This window comes from Colossoma macropomum, unplaced genomic scaffold (genome assembly GCF_904425465.1).
Source record: "Colossoma macropomum unplaced genomic scaffold, Colossoma_macropomum, whole genome shotgun sequence".
Lineage (NCBI taxonomy): Eukaryota > Metazoa > Chordata > Actinopteri > Characiformes > Serrasalmidae > Colossoma > Colossoma macropomum.
The window spans coordinates 61,876,341-61,898,508 of NW_023494792.1; the positions used below are offsets into that span (position 1 = coordinate 61,876,341).

The window sequence follows — 22,168 nt, forward strand, 5'->3', positions numbered from 1 at the left end:
CCACCATTCTTCAGTGTTGAAGGCAGACACTGATCCACATAGCACTCTCCAGCCCTTCGGAAGATAAACTGCATTCTGTTATGGACAAAAAAATTCTATTTTTTACTCATCAGTCCAGAACACCTGCTGTCATTTTTCTGCACCCCAGTCGTTTTGTTTTTGTGCATGGGTAAGTCACTTGGCTGTGTTTCTCCTGCTGAGACATGGCTTTTTAATCACAACTCTTCCATGAAGACCACAACTGACAATACTTCTCTGGACTTTAGATGGATGTACCAGGGTCTCAGGGTTCCCAGTTCCGTGGCCGACTACTGCTTTTCTGGTCCTCAGCTTTCCCTGGTTTTGGTGCTTTTGCAGAAGAACTTGGACAGCACATCTTGAAACACCTGTCTGCCCCAAATCCATAGTGTCTAAAGGTTTTGCACAGTACTGTGCATATATATATATATATATATATATACCTAAACATTATGACCTAATATGCTGTTGGTCTTCCTCGTACCGTCAAAGCAGCTCCCACCCGCCAATGCATGGACTCTACAAGACCTCTGAAGGTGCCCTGTGGTGTCTGTCACCAGCAGATCCAGTAAGTTGCGAGATGAAGCCAACCCAGATTGGACTTCTTGTTTCAGCACTCACAGAAGTTTGACTGAGTTGAGATCTTGGGAACTTGGAGGCCAGGGCAGCACCATGAACTTTTCATCATGTTCCTCAGACCATTTCTGAACATTGTGTACAGTGTGTCAGGGTGCATTATCCTGCTGAAAGAGGATCTCCATGAAGGGGTGTACCTGGTGTGTGTATATATATATATACATATATATATATATATATATATATATATATATATATATATATATATACATACAAGGTGATTAAAAAAGATTCATCTGATTTCAAAGCACCATATTTTTACAACAGTGAGGCGCCTAGGAACCAATCACATACCAATTGAAAGGGGGGGTCATAGAGTTTCTGACTGTCAGTGTGACAGTGAACCTCCAACAGCTCAGAGCATTCGTGATTGGTACCAACAGTTCCAAGAAAAAGGTCACCAGCATCACCAGATCTCACACCGTGTGACTTTTTTTGTGGGGGTACATTAAGGATTCTGTTTATGTGCCACCACTCCCAACAACACTGGATGATCTCCGAAATTGCATTGAAAGAGCCGTGCAGTGAAAGCCAACATGCTCAATCGAGTATGGGATATATATATATATATATATATATATATGTATATGTGCACACACACACAAAATAGTGTGTGAATGGCCTCTTTCAATCAGTGGGAAGCTATAAGGTCTTAGATATTTCCTTATATCTTATATTTCTTGCTAGAATGATGAGGAGAGGATGGTATCTGACGCACAGTCAAGGAGAGCTATTTTGAATGCAACTAAAAAAAAAAAAAACTGCACTTTAATTCAATGTGTTGTTATGTTTTTATTAAGTCGGATGTATTATCACACTTGCCAGTTATCAGTTTAAGGAATCTAGCACTGTAATTATCTAATTTAATTCAAAAGTATAGCAAGACTTTGGAGCTCTTCTGCGCTCTCTCTCTCTCTCTCTCTCTCTCTGTGTGTCAGGATGACCAGATGGCGCATTAAAATAGCAAGATTTGTTGTAGTGAAATTTTTAACTGAGCCACGGATTGTTGGCTTTGTTTTTGGCAGCTTATGTTATATAACCACAAATATAATTAATAATGTAGATGTTTTTCCACACGTTGATCATTGTGAAATTCTGCCAGTGATTATCTGTATTTATTATCAGATTCAGTTAAAATACTGGCTTGTCTAAAACTTGTAATATATAATAAGAATAAGATGAATGAGATGTCCGCCACACTTAGTGGCTGTATTTCTCTATGAAATTTGCGACAGCCTGTGTTGAATCATTTGATAATGTTTGCTGTTGGTTCAAGGCTTCTCTGATTGACTGCTGGGTCAAACCTCTCAGCGTTGTTTGTTGTGATATCTGTTAAGTATGCAAAGAGGTTGGTAGTGTTAGTAAAGTTCCTCAGTCCTGCATAGGTCCAATATAGTTTTTATTTGTTAATGTGTTTAGCCTTTTTGGCCACTTGACACAAAACACATTTATTTATTTTATCTTTATTTAACCACGGAAATTAATTTGAGATTAAAAATCTCTTTTAGGAGTGAACCCTGGCCAAGGAGGCAGCACACAAAACAATCAACAAAGAAACAACAAACCATCACAACCAACAAAATCAAATCAGAGTCAAAACCAATTTACAAACAAAACACATGCTGGCCTTATGGTGCAAAACATGCCATCAACAATATTCACAATAGATAATGCTTAAGCAAACCTACTTTTGTAGGTTAACAGTGGGTGTATTATTCAGCAATGTCCCTTCAGCCAAATCATTTTTTTTTACGGTGCAAATGATAAAAACAAAACTAAAACCTAATCAATAATGTAATTGGAATATAAATACGTACGGTACTGAATGCTGCTGATGTTTAAGATTAGTATGAGTTGCTGACCTGATTTACAGCAGGTTCAGTGACTTCTTGAAATAACACTTGAACCTGTGCTTAGTGAAATAGTGCGTGGGTTAGTGTGTGGGTTTGTATAGATGCTTTAGTAACAGTGGCTATCCCTTCACTTTTTAATGAGCATATTAATCTGTAATAACTATATTTAACAACCAAGGTAAATCTGAAAAAAAAATGGAACTGTGCAAAAAACGAATCGGTTTTTATTATTTTTCAAAAGGCCATCGGTACCCAACATGCCACACAAACCTGACATTTCTGATGATAGTTTAACACCGGTTTAATTACCACACAGAAGCATTTAGTTTACTGACAAATGAAAATCATTTAAAATAATAATGTAGCTTGTTCAAGAAATGTTTACATATTAACTTTCTTCAGCATTTATTTGCAGGGCTATTCAGATAGGGACTCTTATTGTGAAGGTGGGGCTAGTCCACCAGGAAGATATGTGTGATAACAGGAAGAACTGAGAGAGAGAGACGTCAGTGCTGCTCTGCCATGACAGAGTTTTTGTTGGTTTTATGTGGAAAAACAGGGAACCACGTACTGCTGGGCAACAAGAGTTACACTGAACATATATTAACGTTGCCATACTGATAATAAGGTAATTAAATATGGAAACTTTCAAAATAAAATCACGACGATAACACATAAATGTCGGGTTTATTCGCAGAAAAAACAAACAGGCTACTGAAACTCATGAAAGCCAGGCTGAAGACGATTAGAACTGAAAATATAACTTATTAAGGATTCTAGAAGGTTGTGATGTACAGTCAACGTAGTACCAATTACTTTTGCTGTCCCCTCAACGTCGTCACAACCTCCTAGAAAGTTTTCAGACAACGTGGTCATAACTTTCTTGTGACAGTGCAGAGAGCACCAAGCAGGCACGCTGTGGGCACCAAAACAGTTCGTTGTCACAGTGTAACTGTTTGCAGGGCCGTTAGGAATAAAACCTGATGGTTTTGTTTCCTAACGGGAATTGGCTTGATGGTTGCCGTTAGAGGCCATTAGGAGATGATCAAATGTGTGGAATCAGTCAAAACACCTGATTAAACAATCAGAATCCTTTACACTGTGATATCAAACCATCAGGAAAACACAGAATACCATTAGCAACTACTGAAAACCACCAGGAACCAACAGACACTTTTAATGGGTTCTATGATTTTTTTTCAACAGGGAGGTACATTAAATGTAACTCACTGTGTTGTGGAGGTAAAATGGATTAAGTGATGATGTCGCTAAGCAGCAGCAGCCAAAAGTTACCGTGCCGTTAAGCCGCTTCTGCCGCTGTGGCAGAGAGTGCATGTGCACGTGACGTCACTGAGGCTGAGAGTGCATCTGGCTGAAAGTGCACGTCTGCCGCCAGACTTTATTGGGAGGTTGTGTCTCTTTTAATAGTGGTGAATGCTACAGTATAGTATGATCAAATAAACATCTGTCCGAAATTAAGATTAAATTGGGTTTAATTAAGTTATTTATCAAGCAGTGCTTTTGAACAGCTTCTCAAACATTTTCAGTCCATGTAACCTCACATACTGCACTGTTCTCACACTGAACAATGCTGATATAGCAGGATGTTTACAGCCTTATCCATACTTCATTCTGTTTTTTTTCTCACAGCGTGGGCTTCACGGGCCTAAATCAATGTATAAATCAAAATATTTAAACCAACAACCCGAGTGGGTGACTCCAGCGTACCAGAATAAAAACTTTTTAAGGTAATGAAAGTAGAGAGGAAAAATACTGCAACCAGAAACTAAAGGAGGGAGAAATGCAGCGTAAAACAGGCTAAAAGTGGGAGGCTTGCGGTGAGGACCCCAACATGCAGCGGAGCTTGAAAGTTTGTGAACCCTTTAGAATTTTCTGTATTTCTGCATAAATTTGACCTAAAACTTAAGATTTTCACACAAGTCCTAATAGTAGATAATCGTCCTCAATAAATAAATGACACATAAATGACACACTAATGTTTTTGTCTCATTTGTTTAATTTGGTTCCCTTTATCTACTATTAGAAAATCTGATGACGTTTTAGGTCAAATCTATGTAATAAAAATAGAAAATTCTAAAGGGTTCACAAACTTTCAAGCACCACTGTAAATTTGAACCCGAGACATATTTGAAAAACTCTGCAAACCTGACGGAACCTGACATAAGTAGTTGGGTGCTGTTGCTTTTGGACAAATAGCAAGCTGCTAGTTTGGTTATAAAAGGTGTTTCAATTTTATTCTTCGGTATGTTGCTAAAATTTACCAAATTTACCAAAAGTCCCACTGTTAGACGGTATTGTGTACCAGTTGAACCTCTGTTGGCTTGAAGTCACACTGCAGCATACTGGCTATATTCAGGTCAGTGTTGTGAAGGTGTTCATTCGTCATAGAACATGGCAGGTAAAATCTCTCCATCTCTCTGGGTCTTTCCTGCCTCACTGTTATTATTAACATTGTCTTCCTCTCGTGCTTTTATTAAATTCTGTTAATGAACTGCAGCCTGATAGATGGCACTGTTCCTGGTCTCTCCCTCAGCCTGTCTCCTCTATTATTCACAGGGCTTTTTACTCAAATGCCCAATTTATTACAGCTTTATCAGGACAGACACACCCCAGCTCTCGGTCTGACTGTTGATTCAGACACTCAGTAGAAGCGCTGTGGTCTTTGAACAGTCTGTCCGCTGGATGATGATCTCTGTTGCCCTCACCTGGAAATTCTCAGGCTACTCCGAACCTGAACACTTCCAGTTTCTGCTTAATGGATGAGAGTGGCAGTTGTATTGATGTGGTATCAGATGATGCTGCATGAGTCATAAATAGACTGTAAAATGGTCAGACTATAAGACAATGCGCTGTCATTGACTCATCATTTAGGAAGAGGATCTGGAATACAGCATGTTATGTTTTTGTTTTTTGTATTGTTATATGATCCTGTGTTGCTTGCTAAAACTGCTCTCCCAAAGCAGGCTCAGTTATGCTCATTGCTCAAGACCATTCCAGAATCCTGAATACGTTCAAGACCATTCTAGAATCTCAAATATGATCAAGACAATTCATGAATATCAAATATGATCAATACTATTCCAGAGTCCCAGATGTAATCAATACTATTCCAGAATCCTAGATGTGCTCAAGAACATTCCAGAATCTCACACATGTTCACTTTAGTACATAATCTAAAATGTATCTCAATACTGTTTCAGAATCTCAAATGTGATCAATATTATTGCAAAATACCAAATATGATCAAGACTATTCCAGTACCTCAAATAAGATCAATACTATTCTGGAATCTCAAATAAGATCAATACTATTCTGGAATCTCAAATATTGTCAATATTATTGCAAAATATCAAATATGATCAAGACTATTCCAGAATCTCAGTTATGATCAATACTATTCCAGAATCTCAGTTATGATCAATACTATTCCAGAATCTCAAAAATGAACAAGACTGTTCCAGAATCTCTGTTATGATCAATTCTGTTTCAGAATCTCAAATATGATCAAGATTATTGCAAAATCTCAAATATGATCAAGATTATTATCAGAATCTCAAGTATGATCAAGACTTTTCCAGAATCTTAAATACAATCTATTACATTTAAGAATCTCAAATATGATCAAGACTATTCCAGAATGTCATACATGATCAGGATTATTCCAGAATATATGATCAAGGTTAGTTTAGAATATCAGATATTCTCTAATTTACCTCAGTGGGCGGTTATTATTCTCTTATTGCAGTTGTGACTTTATTTGAGATGAAACATTGCACTAGTATTCTCACTCTACCCCTTTGATCTTGACTACTTTGTGTCGTGTGCTGGAGTCTCTGCTCAGTGTCATGAGCTTTTTGAAGAAAGTGGATTAAAGTGCTGCAGTGACCTTCAGCACTGATCAAGAAGCACTCGATCCATAACCATCCCATCTTCATTTCTTTTGACAGGCTGTGTCTGTCTTTGCTTTTCATCCATCACTTTTGCACTGGATCAATAATTTGTCAAGAAGGACAGTGAACTGTACTGTTCAAAAGTTTGGGATAATAGTTTTTTTCAATAATGCAAAAGCTAATTTGGAGACACAGGTATTAAAATTATATAATAGACCTACAAACTTAACAGTGTTTCAAAAAATTAGTAGGAAAAAACAAAATAAACTGTAGATGTCTGCAGAATGATGAACAGAACAAGGTGGATAACTCAACAAAAATGAAATGAAACATTTTGAATGAAACAACCAAAAATATCTTTTGATGTGTAATATTTAAGCAGTAGAACCCGAGAGGTTGTGTGTTATCGCGAAATAACATCACGGCTGTGATTTGGTCGCCGTAGATCATCACAGCCGTGATGTTATTGGCGATAACACACTCCTCGAGTGTTCTATTGCTTTTATACAACAGTTAAATAAATAAAGTAATAAATTAATAAACTGGGCCGTGAACGCGGCGTTTAATATGTTTTAATGTTCGCAGTTCCTTCACCAAATTATAGTTCCTTAACGAGCAGCTTGTTGCTACGTCAGAGTAACGAGCTCCGCCCACTCGCTGCACAGCCGGCAGCTCGTTCTCCAGCTCCTCACACTAAACTCCCAAACTGTCATCACCACTGGGCAGCTTTTCAGTCGGCAGCTGTGACAGAAGAACAGCTAAACAACCTGGAATCAGCCAGAAATGAACCCAATACCATTCGCCAAACGTGTAGTCTGATCTTCAGAGTCTGACCAAATCAGACTGAGCCATAAAACTGCTGCAATATCAGGTTCAGCTCAGTTTTGTCAGTTTTTGCCAGATCAGTATTAATGTTGTTTTGTTCCAGCCAGTCTGTAAAGCATCTTACAGCCCATTTAGTTTGGCGAATGGTGTTGGGTTCATTTCTGGCTGATTCCAGGTTGTTCAGCTGTTCTTCTGTCTCAGCTGCCGAGTGAAAAGCTGCTCAGTGGTGATGACAGTTTGGGAATTTAGTGTCGTCTCATCTTCAGAGTCTGACCAAATTGGCTGTCGGTCAAATGTGATCTTAAGTGTCCATTTTCTGTTTGTGGCAAAGTAAGAAGTAAAAACATTCAAATGTCTTGAGTGTCTCCTACAGCTGTCAAAGTCGTTGCTTAGTAACGGCGTCTCAGCGGAGTGATACAGTGTTTGTGAACAAACCGTGTTGTGGTGAAATAACAGCACGATTAGAACACTTCTCAACCAATCAGCTTGCGTGGCCGGAACTCACTGTTGTATAAATTTTAAATTAAGCCTATTACAGATAATACAGTGGGCTGAGACAGGCGGCAGCAGTGATGTGGTCACTGTACCGGACTGTAGTGGTGAAGAGCTGAGCCATAAGGCAAAGCTCTCTGTTTACCGGTACACCCTAACCCTCACGGGCATGGGCTTTGGGTGATGACCGAAAGAATGAGATCACGGATACAAGCGGCGGTAAGTGGTAAACGTCCACCGGGAGACGTCCAGGGGGCATCCTGATCAGATGCCCGAAACACCTCAACTGGCTCCTCTCAATGCAGAGCAGTAGCGGCTCTACTCTGAGCTCCTCCTGGATGACCGAGCTCCTCACCCTGTCAGTAGAGTGTAGCCGCTACCGCTCTGCATTAAGAGAAGCAAGTTGAGGTGTTTTGGGCATCTGGTCAGGATGCCCCCTGGACGCCTCACGGTGGAGGTTTACCAGGCACGGCTGACTGGCACGAGGCCCTGAGGTCGTCCTAGGACCCGCTGGAGGGATCATATCTCCGTGTTGGCCTGGGAGCGGCTCGGGGTCCCCCGGAACGATCTGGAAGTTGATGAATGAATGAATGAATGAATGAATTTAGAGTTTATTGTTGTTGAATATAAAATAAAGGTTATTACAACAAGTGATTCTGTACTTTTGAACAACAGTGTGAACAGAAGTCTCAATTAAAACGAAGAAAAAAAAACAGCTACAGGGTGTATCTTTTGCTCTTCTACACTCTTAAAGAAGTTGGTTCTTCAAAGGTTCTTTAGTAAAGACCATGGTTCTATATAGTTATATCTATTTGCATGCTTTAATGGTTCTTTGCATTGTGAAATCATTCTTCAGATTGATGGAGAATGTGTTTTTGAAAAGGGTTCTATACAGCACCAAAAAGGATTCTTTTATTGTTACAAGCGTAATGGTGTCGTAATGATAGCAGATGCTTTTTGGTGCTATGTAGAACCATATAGCATCATTCTGAAGAACCATTTCATGATGCAAAGAATCATTGAGTGTTAATGGTGCTATATAGAACCATTGGCTTTACTAAAGAACCCTTGAAAGACCATGTTTTTTAGAAGTGCAGACCACCGTTATCAGTGTCTTTAACTTGTGACCGAAACCTGCTGTATCAATTGCTGGTTGTCTATTTAAAGCAGTGACTCACCACCTTTTAGAGTGGAGTACGCGGCGCAGTCGCTGCGCTCACTGGGGTAGAAACATGCATAATGAGCAGTGCTCTGACCTCACTTCCTGCGTTCTTCTTGGTTTGAGTGTTGAGAGAGAGATTAAGGTGCAAGAGTTTGGTGTTTATATTTAGCCTGGCGGATGTAAAGTCATGGTAAAGCTGCCAGAAGCTCACTCAGCCTCCCTCTCTCACTCAGCCTCCCTCTCTCACTCAGCCTCCCTCTCTCACAGGAAAGAGCAGTTTCCTCTTCTCCCTCCTCTTTCTCCTCTCCTCTCCTCTCCTCCACCCTGTCCTGCTTTTACTCTGCTTTCAGCGTTTTCTCTCCTCTCCTCTCCTCTCCTCTCCTCCACACTGTTCTGCTTTACTCTGCTTTCTGCATTTTCTCTCCTCTCCTCTCCTCTCCTCTCCTCTCCTGTTTCCTCTTTTCTCTCCTCTTTTCTCCTCTCCTGTCCTCTTTCCTCTTTCCTCTCCTCTCCTCTCCTCCACCCTGTTCTGCTTTTACTCTGCTTTCAGCGTTTCCTCTCCTCTCCTCTCCTCTCCTCTCCTCCCCTCTCTTCTCCTCCACCCTGTTCTGCTTTTACTCTGCTTTCAGTGTTTTCTCTCCTTTCCTCTCCTCTCCTCTCCTCTCCTGTTTCCTCTTTTCTCTCCTCTTTTCTCCTCTCCTGTCCTCTTTCCTCTTTCCTCTCCTCTCCTCACTTCACCCTCCTCTCTTCTCCTCTCTTCTCCCCTCTTCTCCTCTTTTCTCATATCCTCTCTTCTCTTCTCTTCTCTTCTCTTCTCTTCTCTTCTCTTCTCTTCTCTTCTCTTCTCTTCTCCTGTCTCATCTCTGCTCCTCTCCACTCTTCTCCTTTCTTCTCTTCTCTGCACTGCGCATTGAAAAAATTCAGCAGATTTTTCAACCTTATGCAAATGAATGCGGCCACTGTATTGCATTCAGGCAGTCATGCAATAGTAGATTGGTCTTTGTCATGAATGTTAAACAAAACTTTTTCCAAGAGTAGAGAGGGGAAGCAACTCTCTTTCTCTTCTTCGAATCCATGACAGTTTCACATAATAATAAAAAATATCTTTCGTTTTCACTGGTTTTCACTATCTTTCAGGTTCACTGGTGGTTCTGGATAGTAAATAAAATGTCTATATTTGTGTTGTAGTCATGGCGACCCCTGGTTCCTATCACCACCACTGTAAAGACATCTGAACCATTTCACACCAAACCACCCTGAATCACTCTGTTTACACCTCACACACTGAGTTATGCAGAAAATGTGAAACATTGGCTTATTTCTGTTGGAAAAATAAGTCTCCTCAAACTCTCCTTCATTCATTATGCAGTTCACAACTTGTGCATTAACATATCCTCTGCAGAGCGTGGCCTCGGTGTCCACTGCAAGATGGTAGCATCTGTTAATAGCATATTGTAGGGTGGAGTGGTAGCTGCGGCCTGTGGTGATGTCCCCAGCAGGTGTGTGTGCGTGAGTGTGTGTGTCTGTGTGTGTTTTAGCCATTCAGCTGTGCCAGGGCTCTGTGAATAATGCATGTAAAACAAACAAGAATCCTGTAGTGCTGATGTCCCACGCTGTACTGCTCTAACGCTCTCCAGGATCCCTCCCTCACCTCCTGCACCACGCCCCTCCACCCCTCCACCAGCGCATCCATCATTCAGCTGTGAAGCAGCTTAGAAGTTCCTGCCATTTTCATCCCAAATGTGACCAATAGCAGCATCTGCTCTGCAAAGACCTTCACCCCCTTCCCTCCTGCTTAATGGCTGCTGGCCCAGATCAGTCTGTATGTGGGTTTCTGAAGCGTTTCAGCCTCCTAAAGGAAGGTGGGGTGAAGTGGTTCCTGTGGGAGGTGAGCTGGGCGAGAGAGAGAGGAAAACACAGAGACAGGGAAAGAGAGAGAAGCAGCAGTAATGCTCTGCAATGTCACAACGTCCTCCAGCCGGCCGGCCGGCTTTGGGTCAGTGCACGCTGCTTCTAACTGGTCTTAGTGAATGGACTGGCTCTGGTATTTTTAACCGCGGACATCCGTCTTTGTCTTGCTTCTCTTTGTGGATATCTGGTCCTGTTTTTTTTCCGGACGTCTGACTCTCCATTCAGATGCAAGTAATGAGCTGTTAATCGAACAATACCAGTACTAAAATACTCAGTACTTTCTGCCTGTGATGCTAAGAATAATCTTTAATCTTCTAACCTGCCTTTTATGTTAATCCTGTATTACACAAAATCTTCCATCTCCATTCTTTTCACATAATTTGCAAACACCAGCTGACCTTTTGGACTGTGTGAAAATTTCATGATGAACGGACCAATAGAAATGGTCCAAAATTACTCAAAAATAATAGTCTAACATTAAAGGCACTTTCAAGCCTACCTTGTTACGTGGGGACCTATTTCACCCATTTTGACAGGTGTGAACACACCGCCTGTACTCAGGTCCGCACTAAACAAGTGGACCATGGTCAACTATGAACCAAAGGGCTCCTTTTTGATGGTCCGCACCAAACAAGGCAATTCAACATCAGAGCATTCTTTCTTCTTCTAGCGAGCGCATTAGCACTGTGCTGCATTCATAATCTGCCTGTTTTAACTCTTTGCAGACGTTTTACTGACTGTTTGCCAAGCAAATAATTTTGACACATGGATTATATTGCATCAGCGACGTGATTGATTACATTAAAAATGACAACCCCATTTTCTCAAATCCTTGCAAGATGCAGGAAAACTGAGAATAGAGCTGACTGAGATAGAGGAGCTTCTGTATGGGCACCGTAGCCTGAAAGGACTTGTATCAAAATATATAACATTGTCAGGTGTATGCACATCTTCTCTAGGGTTAGGGTTAGGGTTAGGGTTATCTGAGGGGGATATGGGAGCGAGATCTGGGCATGAACATAAGTGACGATGATTGGAAATTGATTTAGACTTATCTTACGCCAGTTCACCTCCATAAGATCTCCTCAGATTACTCAAATCTTCAAATGTAAACAGGAAAGAGGTACATATATGCACTGTTTTTGGTCATGTGACAAGATACAGTTTTACTGGAAGGGGAGCCACCGTGAACCTGAAAAAATATTGAAGGATCTTCTAGTCTCCTCTCCTGCTTTGTTCCTGTTAAACTTTGATATGCAATCTGTACTTGACTTTAAAACAAAACACCTGTTTTTTGTTTTAGTATCTTTGGCCAAGAAATGTATTTTACTTCAACTCCTCAGGTTCCATCTGATGATCTCTGGTTGTCCCAAGTTCCACAGTCCTTCATTAGAGCAACTGACCTACAACTTAAATCAGCAAATGTATAAGTTCTGGCAAATTTGGCAGTTGTTAATACCTTACCTTGAGGCACCGTCCTAAATAGTCAATTTCTTCCCTTTTTTTCTTCCCTTCCTCCTTTACTCTATCATGTCCGCTGTTAACCATGATTATATATGTCCTAAGGTAAATGTATCTGCGAACCTGATTGTGTTTGCAAATAAAATGTTAATTATAAAAAAAAAGTGACAAACCAATCATAAAGAAGCAGATATCGATTAGAGTTGTACGATACCAATACTGGCACTTGGTGGGGGGGCGATACCGCAAAGCAATTTCTCACGCATGTATGAGGTAAATAACTTCAGATATATCTCTATATATGATGTTTAATTATTATTTTAAAGTTTAAAAATATTAAAAAAATAAATAAGTTAAATAAATGAAAGTATAAATATCAGGACTTATGAATTAGATTAGATAGGAATCAGTACTCAAGGATCATGTTTCAGTATTGGAAGGGAAAAAGTAGTATCGGTGCATCTCTATTTATTTATTATTTCTTTGACACACCCAGACACATACATACATACGTACATCATCTAAACCGCTTATCCTTCTGGGTCGCGGTGGGGTGCTGGAGCCTATCCCAGCTGTCATTGGGCGGAAGGCAGGATACACCCTGGACGGGTCGCCAGTCCATCACAGGGGAGACAGACAGAAACACATTCACTCACACATTCACACTTGGGGCAATTCAGCATGTCCAATCGGCCTGCCTGCATGTTTTTGGACCGCGGGAGGGAACCGGAGTACCCGGCAGAAACCCACACAGACTTGGGGAGAACATGCAAACTCCACACAGAAATGACCCTGGTCACCTGGCCAGGAATCTAACCCAGGTCCTTCTTGCTGTGAGGCAATAGCGCTACCCACTGCGCCACCGTGCCGCCCCACACCCAGACATTAAACGTTTTATTTTCATGCAAAGTGAGAGTTTTGTGGCTCAGATGGTGACAAGATAGTGAGCACTTGTATCCCTGCAAATGTACAGACCTATAAACAAACTCACAAATGTAATTTGGTGCACTTTAGCCACTACAGTGTGAAACCAACCGATTCAGATGAAAGAGACACAATATCACAAAAACCCAAACTAAACAGATTTTAGCAATCTTTTCTAAAAATGACTATTTTGTTCTGACAGTGACTAGATGTCTGTGTCCTTTAAAACAGCTAGATCTGGCGATAGATAAGGCTTTAAGTTGAAGTACTGCAGGATTCACACTCTCAGTGTTTAAGTTGTCACAAGTCGTATGTGTGAGAAAGCAAATGCACACCAAGATTTCTGAATGCTGTTGTGTTTATTTGACATGTAAAGAAACATTCGAAGATTTTTATTCAGTTTGTGCATCAACAGTGCATCAAACAATAAAGGATTTGATATTTCTATATCTGTTTGTGTATCTTTGTGATGATCCAGCTCAGAAATCCAGTTCAAACACTTCCTGAATCTGTAGAGTCGCCCTTTCCATTCCATCTTATCACGAGATCATACGAGACTCACATCCGGAGTTATGAGCCTATGAAGAGGGGCTGAGATACACGTCATCTGCCTCTCACCGCGTGGAACCGTTGGATTCCTTTAAAGGAGAATTTAAGAAGAGATGCAAAAAATCGAGAAAACACCGGTAACACTTTACTGTAGGGTGCAGTTCATAAGGCTACATGACACCTACACCAAGCTTGTCATGGTAACTGACATGACCCTTCATAAGTGTTTATTAATGCTTATTCCAATAGACATTATTCGCTATAAATGTTACACTTGCCAATTTTAATCAAAGTAGCCTTTATGACAGATGACGCCTGTTGGAATAAGCATTAATAAACATTTATGTAGGGTTATGTCAGTTGTCTTCAATCAATCAATCAATCAACCTTTATTTAAACTCGGAATACATTGAGGGAGACCCTCATTTACAATGTAGCCGAGTAATACAGGAATCAGGGACTTAGAAGTTGTACAGTAAAAAAAAAAAATCAAATGCTATAATTAAATCATAAAAATCATAAAAGTAAAATTTAATAATAAGAAGGTACCGATAAACTGTTAAATCAATAAATCATTAAAATTACAATATAACAATAAATAAATAAAATAATATAAATAAATATAATAATAAATAATAGAAATAGATCTGACAATAAATTGACAATGATAAAATAAATAAAAAGAATACTAATAAAAGAAATAGAAAGAATAAAAAAATGATATAGAGTAAAGAGATAAAAGTATAAAAGTAAAAAAGTAGAAGTAAAAAGTAAAAACAATAGCTACGACATAGCTAAAACATACCAAAAGTCATGACAAGCTTATGTAGGTGTCATGTAGTCTTATGAACAGTACCCTACAGCAAAGTGTTAGCAAAATACCTTTAGACCTCAGAGGGTTAAGGTGGATATTTGAATAGTGGAAATATCTACTCAATATCTCAATTCATGACAGCGCTACACAAAGAAAACTGAATTGAATGGACAGTTGCAGACCTATAATTTCCACTGTGATGTCCGGATTGGGTGCAGTTTCGCTGGGAACCTAACTGGAGCAAGTCTGACAGGCTGCAGAAACTAGCCTTATAAAATTAAGTGGTTATTAATACAAGTGCTTCCCACCTGCCTCATCAGAGGTGTTTGATTATCTAGCAGAAAATTGCCGACTCATAACCCTTTTGGCCCAAATGAGAGAGCTTCACTGCAGCAGTAATGCTAATGCTGTCAGCTGAAATCAGGACTATAGCTGACGTTTTCTTTCAGTGGTCTTTTATTACAGTGTATTTTACCTGCCAAGTGAACCTGTCCCTATCTGAGCGCTCTGTTCTGCTTGGCAGAGGGTGGAGGTGCACATTGTTTGCCAGATGTGGCCTGCCTGCTCTCTTAAGCTTGCAGTTTTTTTCTTGCCATGTCTAGCTGTGACTCTGGGACTCCCGTTGTGTGTTTGGAGCTATGTTTAGCTCACTTCGGAGTGGGCGGATCTCTCAGCGCTGATGCATGCTGGGAGAACGGCTCGGTGAAGCTGATTGGATGTGACTTGTGGCCCTCGTGGAAGTGCAGCTTTAAACCATGTTCTCTTCTTAGGCCTTAAACATCTCTTATTTCAGCTGCTCTCTGACAGCTGTCTACAGAGACGTCTTCATACATGGAGAAATAGGATTCTGTCTTAATGGGAAGAAGAGAGAGAGTTTAATAGTTCAGTATAAAGACTTTGTTACACTTAGGGGATCTGAATGGGCTGCAGATTCAGGATTGCTTACCTGAAACAGATTAAAATGCTTTTAACGAACAATATAAACATAGTAAAGACTTATGCAGGCTTGTTTTAGGGTTGTATGTTTATTTTATGTTTTATTTTGACATTTTCAAAGTCTGCAGTAGCTGCGAGGTCTATAAGTTTGTGCTGTATTTTCACTGCAGTGAACTGAATCACTTCCTTCCCCAACACCACATGCACCATATATTTCCATAACGTTAAAAATGTGAGTCACAGCTGCTGTTGCTGATGTAAAGAAGCCCACACAGAACTGAAGTGTGATAAACTGTAAGTTGTGAATACTGTGAGAGCGCCCCCTGCTGTTTATCAAAGCGTCGCCGCTCTCCAGTTTCAGTCTCCATTTCCCAAACGCTTTAGCCGAGCGCGCTAACGTTACTCCTCCTAATAAACAGACACACGTTCAGCTCCGTCTCCTCATTATTCACCACCATCACTGTAATATTTCATCATCAACATGAACACACGAAGGTGATCAGAGGGGCGGTGGAGATCGAGTCTGCAGCGTCTGAGATCTTTAAAACGCAGAGTTAGAAAAGAAAATCATCTCACAGTGAAAGCAGCGTTTTACAGTAGAGATAAATGGAGCTCATTATGCTGGTAGTGAACTATGCTGCTGACACAGCTGCCTAAAAACCATAGAAACGGACCTTAAACAGAAGTGAGGACCCTGTTGGGGTTCATCCTAAAGTTAGGACAGGATTTAGGAGGTTTAGTCTAGTTAGGATGTTTGTGTGATGCTGTTTTCTTATCTGGAGTTCATGATGAGATTATGTAGTTAGGAACTGTTATTATTATGGAGTCTAATGTAAAACCTTGGAGTGACCTTGGCCCAGACCTTGAGTATGATAAACACATCTCCACAGTGGTCAGAAGCCCCTCACAAGACAAACCATGTTTGAATCTCAATGATCTAAAGAGGGTGATTCATGTTTTCATCTCGTCTTGTTACGGCTGCTTGAGCTCATCACTTCTTGGAGTCAGTCACTTATTAGCACGACTACAACGGGTCTAAAATGCTGCAGCTCAAAGAAGCTTGAACATTTTACACCAGTTTATAGTCTATCATCCCTTTATTGGCTTCCAGTTCAATTTGGAATCCAGTTTAGGGTTTTATGTGTTTTAAAAACACTCAAACAGCTGGACCCAATTTACATATCAGACTTGTTTCATCTTATTTGCTGTCGAGAGCCCTGAGATCTTCAGGTCAGCTTCTCATCAGGGTTCCCCATTCACAGAAGCTAATGGGTGACTGAGCTCTTTCAGTTGCCCTGATTCAACCTCCACATCAAGATCAGACATGTGCCTTCCTTCCAGGCCTTCAAGTCGGAGCTCAAAACGTTTTTATGTCTTATGGTTTTGGAAAACAGGTGATGTGAGAGTTGTATGGTTAGTGTTTCCCTTCCTCCTTGCTTTTAGTCTTCATTTCTCTAACCTCTTCCTTGGTTTTAACGTTGTCTGTTGTTTTTCTTCTGTTTTAACTATTTTAACTTTAACTATTTTCCTTTTAATCTTTCAACTGTGTGAAGCACTTTGGCGTAACGTCAGTTGTTTGTAGACATGCTAGATAAATGAATACTTACTAGGAGATGGAATAAGAAGCCACTGTTCCTCACTGTCCAGTGAGAGGAACAGTGGCTCCATTTTCCATCTCCTAGTTTTGGAAATCGCGTTCACCTCATTTTCATGTCCACCCAGTGTTCATGTGTTTTTAATGTTCATGCTCTGCATTTACACAGTGAAAATAATGTTATTGATTTGCTGAAAATAATAAATACATTCTGATGAAGCTTATTTTGTCAACTTATACAGGTATAACAAACTGCACTGCTTTTAAAATGGAGAAAATTTTTCTTAGAGTCAAATTTGAATTAATAAGACAATTACGATCGTCATTAATTATTTTAATCGTTTGATGATCAAGGTAATGTTTTACTTATTGAAACTTAATTAAATAAGAGTAACCCATGAGACTCAGTTGCTATCTTTCTTTCTTTCTTTCTTTAAACATAGCTGTTGGAGTGCAGATGTCTCTGGAGATGTTGGAGAAGAGGTTTTGGGCCGTCACAGCTCAGGTAGCACCTGCAATAGCACATGTTCTTGTGTTAGTCGCTGTTGTATCCACATTTAAAACTGATTTAGGCTCATTACAATTTCCAAAGGACCACTTGGAAAAGGAGACTCCTGTTTTTGGGGACGATGTTACAGGAATGATGCAGCATGCTTAGTTAACTTTTGCAGTCAATGTCAATTTTAAAGGCAACCATGATTTGGGATTTTACAGTTTGCCTGTTGAAAAGTATAAATCCTCTAAACGTGTCTCAGGATTCGAAAGCTAAGGCGCCTCCTGCTGCCTTTGCTAGCCTATGTATTATATTTATGCTGTTTTTTTAGAATAAACTGGTTAAATTAAAAATCACATATTAAATTACAGTGAATCTAAACTGTTCAGTTTCCTATTTTCACATTTATGACTTCAGCCATACATGCATAACTGCTGGTGTGGGTTTTCTCGCACTCAGAGATGCAGAAAAACACTTCTTGACTGCTAATAGTAAACTGAGTTATTGTGGAGAAAATGAATTATGAACTGTTTATTTACCTAAATGAGCATTAAAATACAAACCTATCTGATAATTTATTTCACTTATTGACTTGAGTCGCAGGCCCAATCACATTTCACCCCTCGCCCCTACCACTGAGCCCTTAGCCCTCTGTTTTGCGTGTTCACGTCTAGGGGTAGGGTGTCCCGATTCTTGTTGAGATAGAGGGGGAGGGTGAAGTGTTGGGGCTACATGACCCTCCAAACGGAGGTTTTTCAGACACTCCAAACAGAGAGTTATGAGAAAAAAAGAAAAACCAGCAAGATGGAGAACAAGAGACCAAAGAAACACACAAATGTGAGAATTTTCTCTGTTGAAAAATTACAGTAATCATTGTTTTATCTTAGTTTAATGTCATTTCAAAGTATTATGGTTATTTTCTTCACAAGCATAAAAAACCGCTAATAGCATGCTATGTCTCAGTAGCTAGCTAGCTAACTTTCCCAATCCACCTTAAATAGTCCAGCAGTTCTGACGCCTGAACTCCAGAATGTAACTGCTGCTCCATTTAAGGTGGAACGGGAAAATTCGAACAAGAAGCTGGTGAATATCTGACTTCAGCTTCATATCACTGAAGAATTAGGGGTGGGCGATAATAAATAATTGCCCCCCTCTTTGAAGATCATATGATGCCCTAAATGTAACTAAAGCCCAGCAGTGAGGAGCTGAACTTTACCCTCCTCTGCTGTCACTGCAGACTGGCAGGGTCTCCTACAGAGCAGCGCTGGTAGCTGTTAATGAAGTGATGCTCTTTTTATTTGAGAGTCCATTTCAGAGGGAAGACTTCAACCACTACCCTGTAACTCAGTTCCAAGGGGTTAGGGTGACACTCGAAAACAAGGGGTAGGGGTAAAAAGAAGAAATGGGACTGGGCCTTAGTGCTACAATTGCATGTTTTATAACAACAGTGCTACATGCTCCAAAAATTGACATACAGTCCTGCAAAGTGTCACTGAACCTTCTAAAATTCAGGCCATACCATAACTCCTACTAATCCTAACATAAGCACTGTTTAATATTATATGTATTTATGTTGCATTTATTATTTATTATCTATTATGAATGAATTTGGCATTGTTTCTGGCATGTTTCGCACCACAGCTAAGTGTCAGCAAGTGTCACCACTTTTGTGTCATTGGATCCTGACTCTGACTGATGGCTTGCTCTGGCGGGTGCCATATGTCATCAGTCTCAATGCACTGATGTCATGGTCACCATTTGGTCCAATGGGGTTTTTTAATGAACAGAACACTGTACACCACAGCACTGTATTCAGAGTATAAGAACGTTTGTAATTGTTGGCCTCAGGTTCACTTTGTTTATGCTTGAGGAATTAACTGCTGGTTAACAGACAAACCTCTGAAGACTGCTAGAAGACCTCTGTGAACAAAGAGAAGGGGAAGCAGAAGCAGAGGTCGAGAGATGTAAAAATGTTCACAGGGTACCAACCCACTGAATCTAACTCGGCCAAAATTTAGAAATTTGTAGCCAGAATAATAGCAACTTATTTACCATGTATATGTTGCATTTACAATCAACAGGCATGCTTTAGTACCAAACGGCAGTCAGGTATTGATAAAGTAGTATGTCTTGAAATTGTATATTATTAGGAAAATTGCTGTTGTGGTGACCGTCCCCCTGCTGAACTGGGCCGTTCTGATATCATCTGATCTACGCTGTGTTATTAGGTTCATTGGTAACACTTTACATTGAGGGTCGCAAATATTTAAGAATTATCTGCTAATATGTCATTAGATACTCATTATTTATTTATTAATAAAGTAATCAATAAGCATTAGTTACCAATTAAGTACTTAGTAATTGAGTACACATTTAACTAATAGCTTATCCTTCTGGGTTGCGGTGGGGTGCTGGAGCCTATCCCAGCTGTCGTTGGGCGGAAGGCAGGATACACCCTGGACAGGTCGCCAGTCCATCGCAAGGCAGACAGACATACATACACATTCACACCTAGGGGCAATTTAGCAAGTCCAATCTTTGGACTGTGGGAGGAAACTGGAGTACCTGGAGGAAACCCATGCAGACACGGGGAGAACAGGCAAACTCCACACAGAAAGGGTCCTGGTCGCCAAATCTCCAAAGCAGGTGCCCACTCAGGCAAGAGGCTCTGCATTTTTATTGGCCAAAATGTGAAATGATGTAGCCAGGAGCACCAATCAGTAGTCAGTATCTACTCCTGGATGCTTGTCCTCAGGGCAGATTATAGAGATCTTTAATAAAGTGTTTGTCATTTGCAGTACTGTGCAAAAGTTTTAGGCACCTAAGCTTTTATCTCAACCATACGTGTGCTTCTTCCAGGAGGAACACCATCTATCATTAGAATAAATACAAATAAACATAAATACAGTTATAATTAACACAAGTCTAGTTTCCAGAAAAGTAGTTGATATCTTTTGAGCTGGTTATAAGAACAGAACTTGGTCTCACTTTATTTGGATAGTCCACTGTAGTCCCCTATAGATTCTCTACAGATGTTCACATTGTTAACAAACTATCTGTTGAAACTCTGTTGATTCTAAACAGTGAGGGGTTAGGGTTAGGATTTGGACCAAGGTTTGGGCTAGGACCAGGGTGAGGGTTGGGTTTAGGTCTTAGGTTGAGGTTAAAGTTAGGGCTAGGATTAAAGCCAGGTTTAGAGTTAAAGAAAATTAGGACCGAAACATATTTCACGCAAGGACACAAACGCAGACGCTTCGAGCTACGCAGACGGCGTTTTGCGCGTAGTTGCATTGAAAAATGTTTCACGACGCATTTTATAACACGACGCAAACGGAAGCTGCAATCTGAGCGTTACAGCAGGGGGCACTATAACGACAGCCAAGCATGACCAAGCGGTCTCGCACCGCCAGCGTGCTTTCTCAACTGCCATAGCAGACGAGCAGTTGAGTCTCACGCAAAGACGGCTTACATAAACATAAAAATATCATACATTATCGTATTTACATTTCAAGAGAAGAGGTAAAGCAGCTCACTCTCCTCTACTGCCCACATTTAGCCGTTGAGGCTACTGGAATAACAGTAGATCCCTCTCTGATCTGTACTCTATCGCCCCCTTCAGTACTGAGTGTTTTAACCGCCACAGCAACGTAATAACGCACAGTGAGTTTGTACTGCAGGACTGAGAGTTTGCAGTGCGTTGAACGAGCGCTGTTATTTGCATTTGCGTCCTTTTGTGAAGTATGTTTTGGGCCTTATGGTCAATTTAGTAGATATTTAGTTGAATGTTACTTGAAAGTAAATTAAGTATCTACAAAGCATCTAAAGAGGACTATCCAAGTGCTACTCTGCGCTTTGGCTTCTGACGTCTCTCTGCACTCCAGCCACACAGATTTCTTAAATTCCATCAGCAGCACACTGACTTTAATTTAATGGAGTATTGATTAGCCAAAGCAGGTGTTGGGTGATAAGTAATATTGGGCTGCTGTGAGAAGAGGTGCTTAAATGAAGACACTGACAGGTGTAAAATCTCTACTTGTATTAATGCTGCTTCTGTTTATTTTAACATTAGTGTATTTCTGAACAGATAGACCTACTTTGGTCATTGTTGTTTACAGGCTCACTATAATTGGTCTGAATTTCTGTTTTATGATCCATGAAGTTGTTCAGTGTTCTAGAAAGGCTAATAATGATAATGATAACATTTTATCATATTGCCCACACTTATACACAGTGACCCAAAGCATTATGACCAATCATTGTGTGGCACCAAAACAGTTTCAGCCCACCAAGGCATGGACTCTACAAGACCGAGACGTCTGCAGCAGATCCTTTAAGTCTTGTGAATTGCGTTTCAACACATCCCACAGATGTTCAGGCGACCTTCTTCCATCGCTCCAAGCTCCAGTTCCAATGCTTGCTTGCTCATTTTGGAAGCTTTTGACGGTGGACATGGGTCAACATGGGCACTCTGGCTGGTCTACAGCTACCCAGCCCCATACGCAGCAGGGTGTGCTGCACTGTGTGTTGTGACACTTTCCTTCTGCAACCATCAATAAGCATTTCTGTGACCTGTGTCAGAGTAGCTCTCC

The 22,168-nt window shown here is 40.4% G+C and overlaps 1 protein-coding gene across 1 annotated transcript in view; it reads left to right on the top strand.

Annotated features, from left to right (window-relative positions):
* cacna2d4a (calcium channel, voltage-dependent, alpha 2/delta subunit 4a) overlaps positions 1–22,168 on the top strand; it is a 191,438-nt gene that overhangs the window by 136,956 nt on the left and 32,314 nt on the right. The window contains exon 28 of the mRNA XM_036577757.1: positions 17,530–17,591. Within this exon, the coding sequence (XP_036433650.1) occupies positions 17,530–17,591 (62 nt within the window). The remainder of the gene's footprint in view (positions 1–17,529; positions 17,592–22,168) is intronic.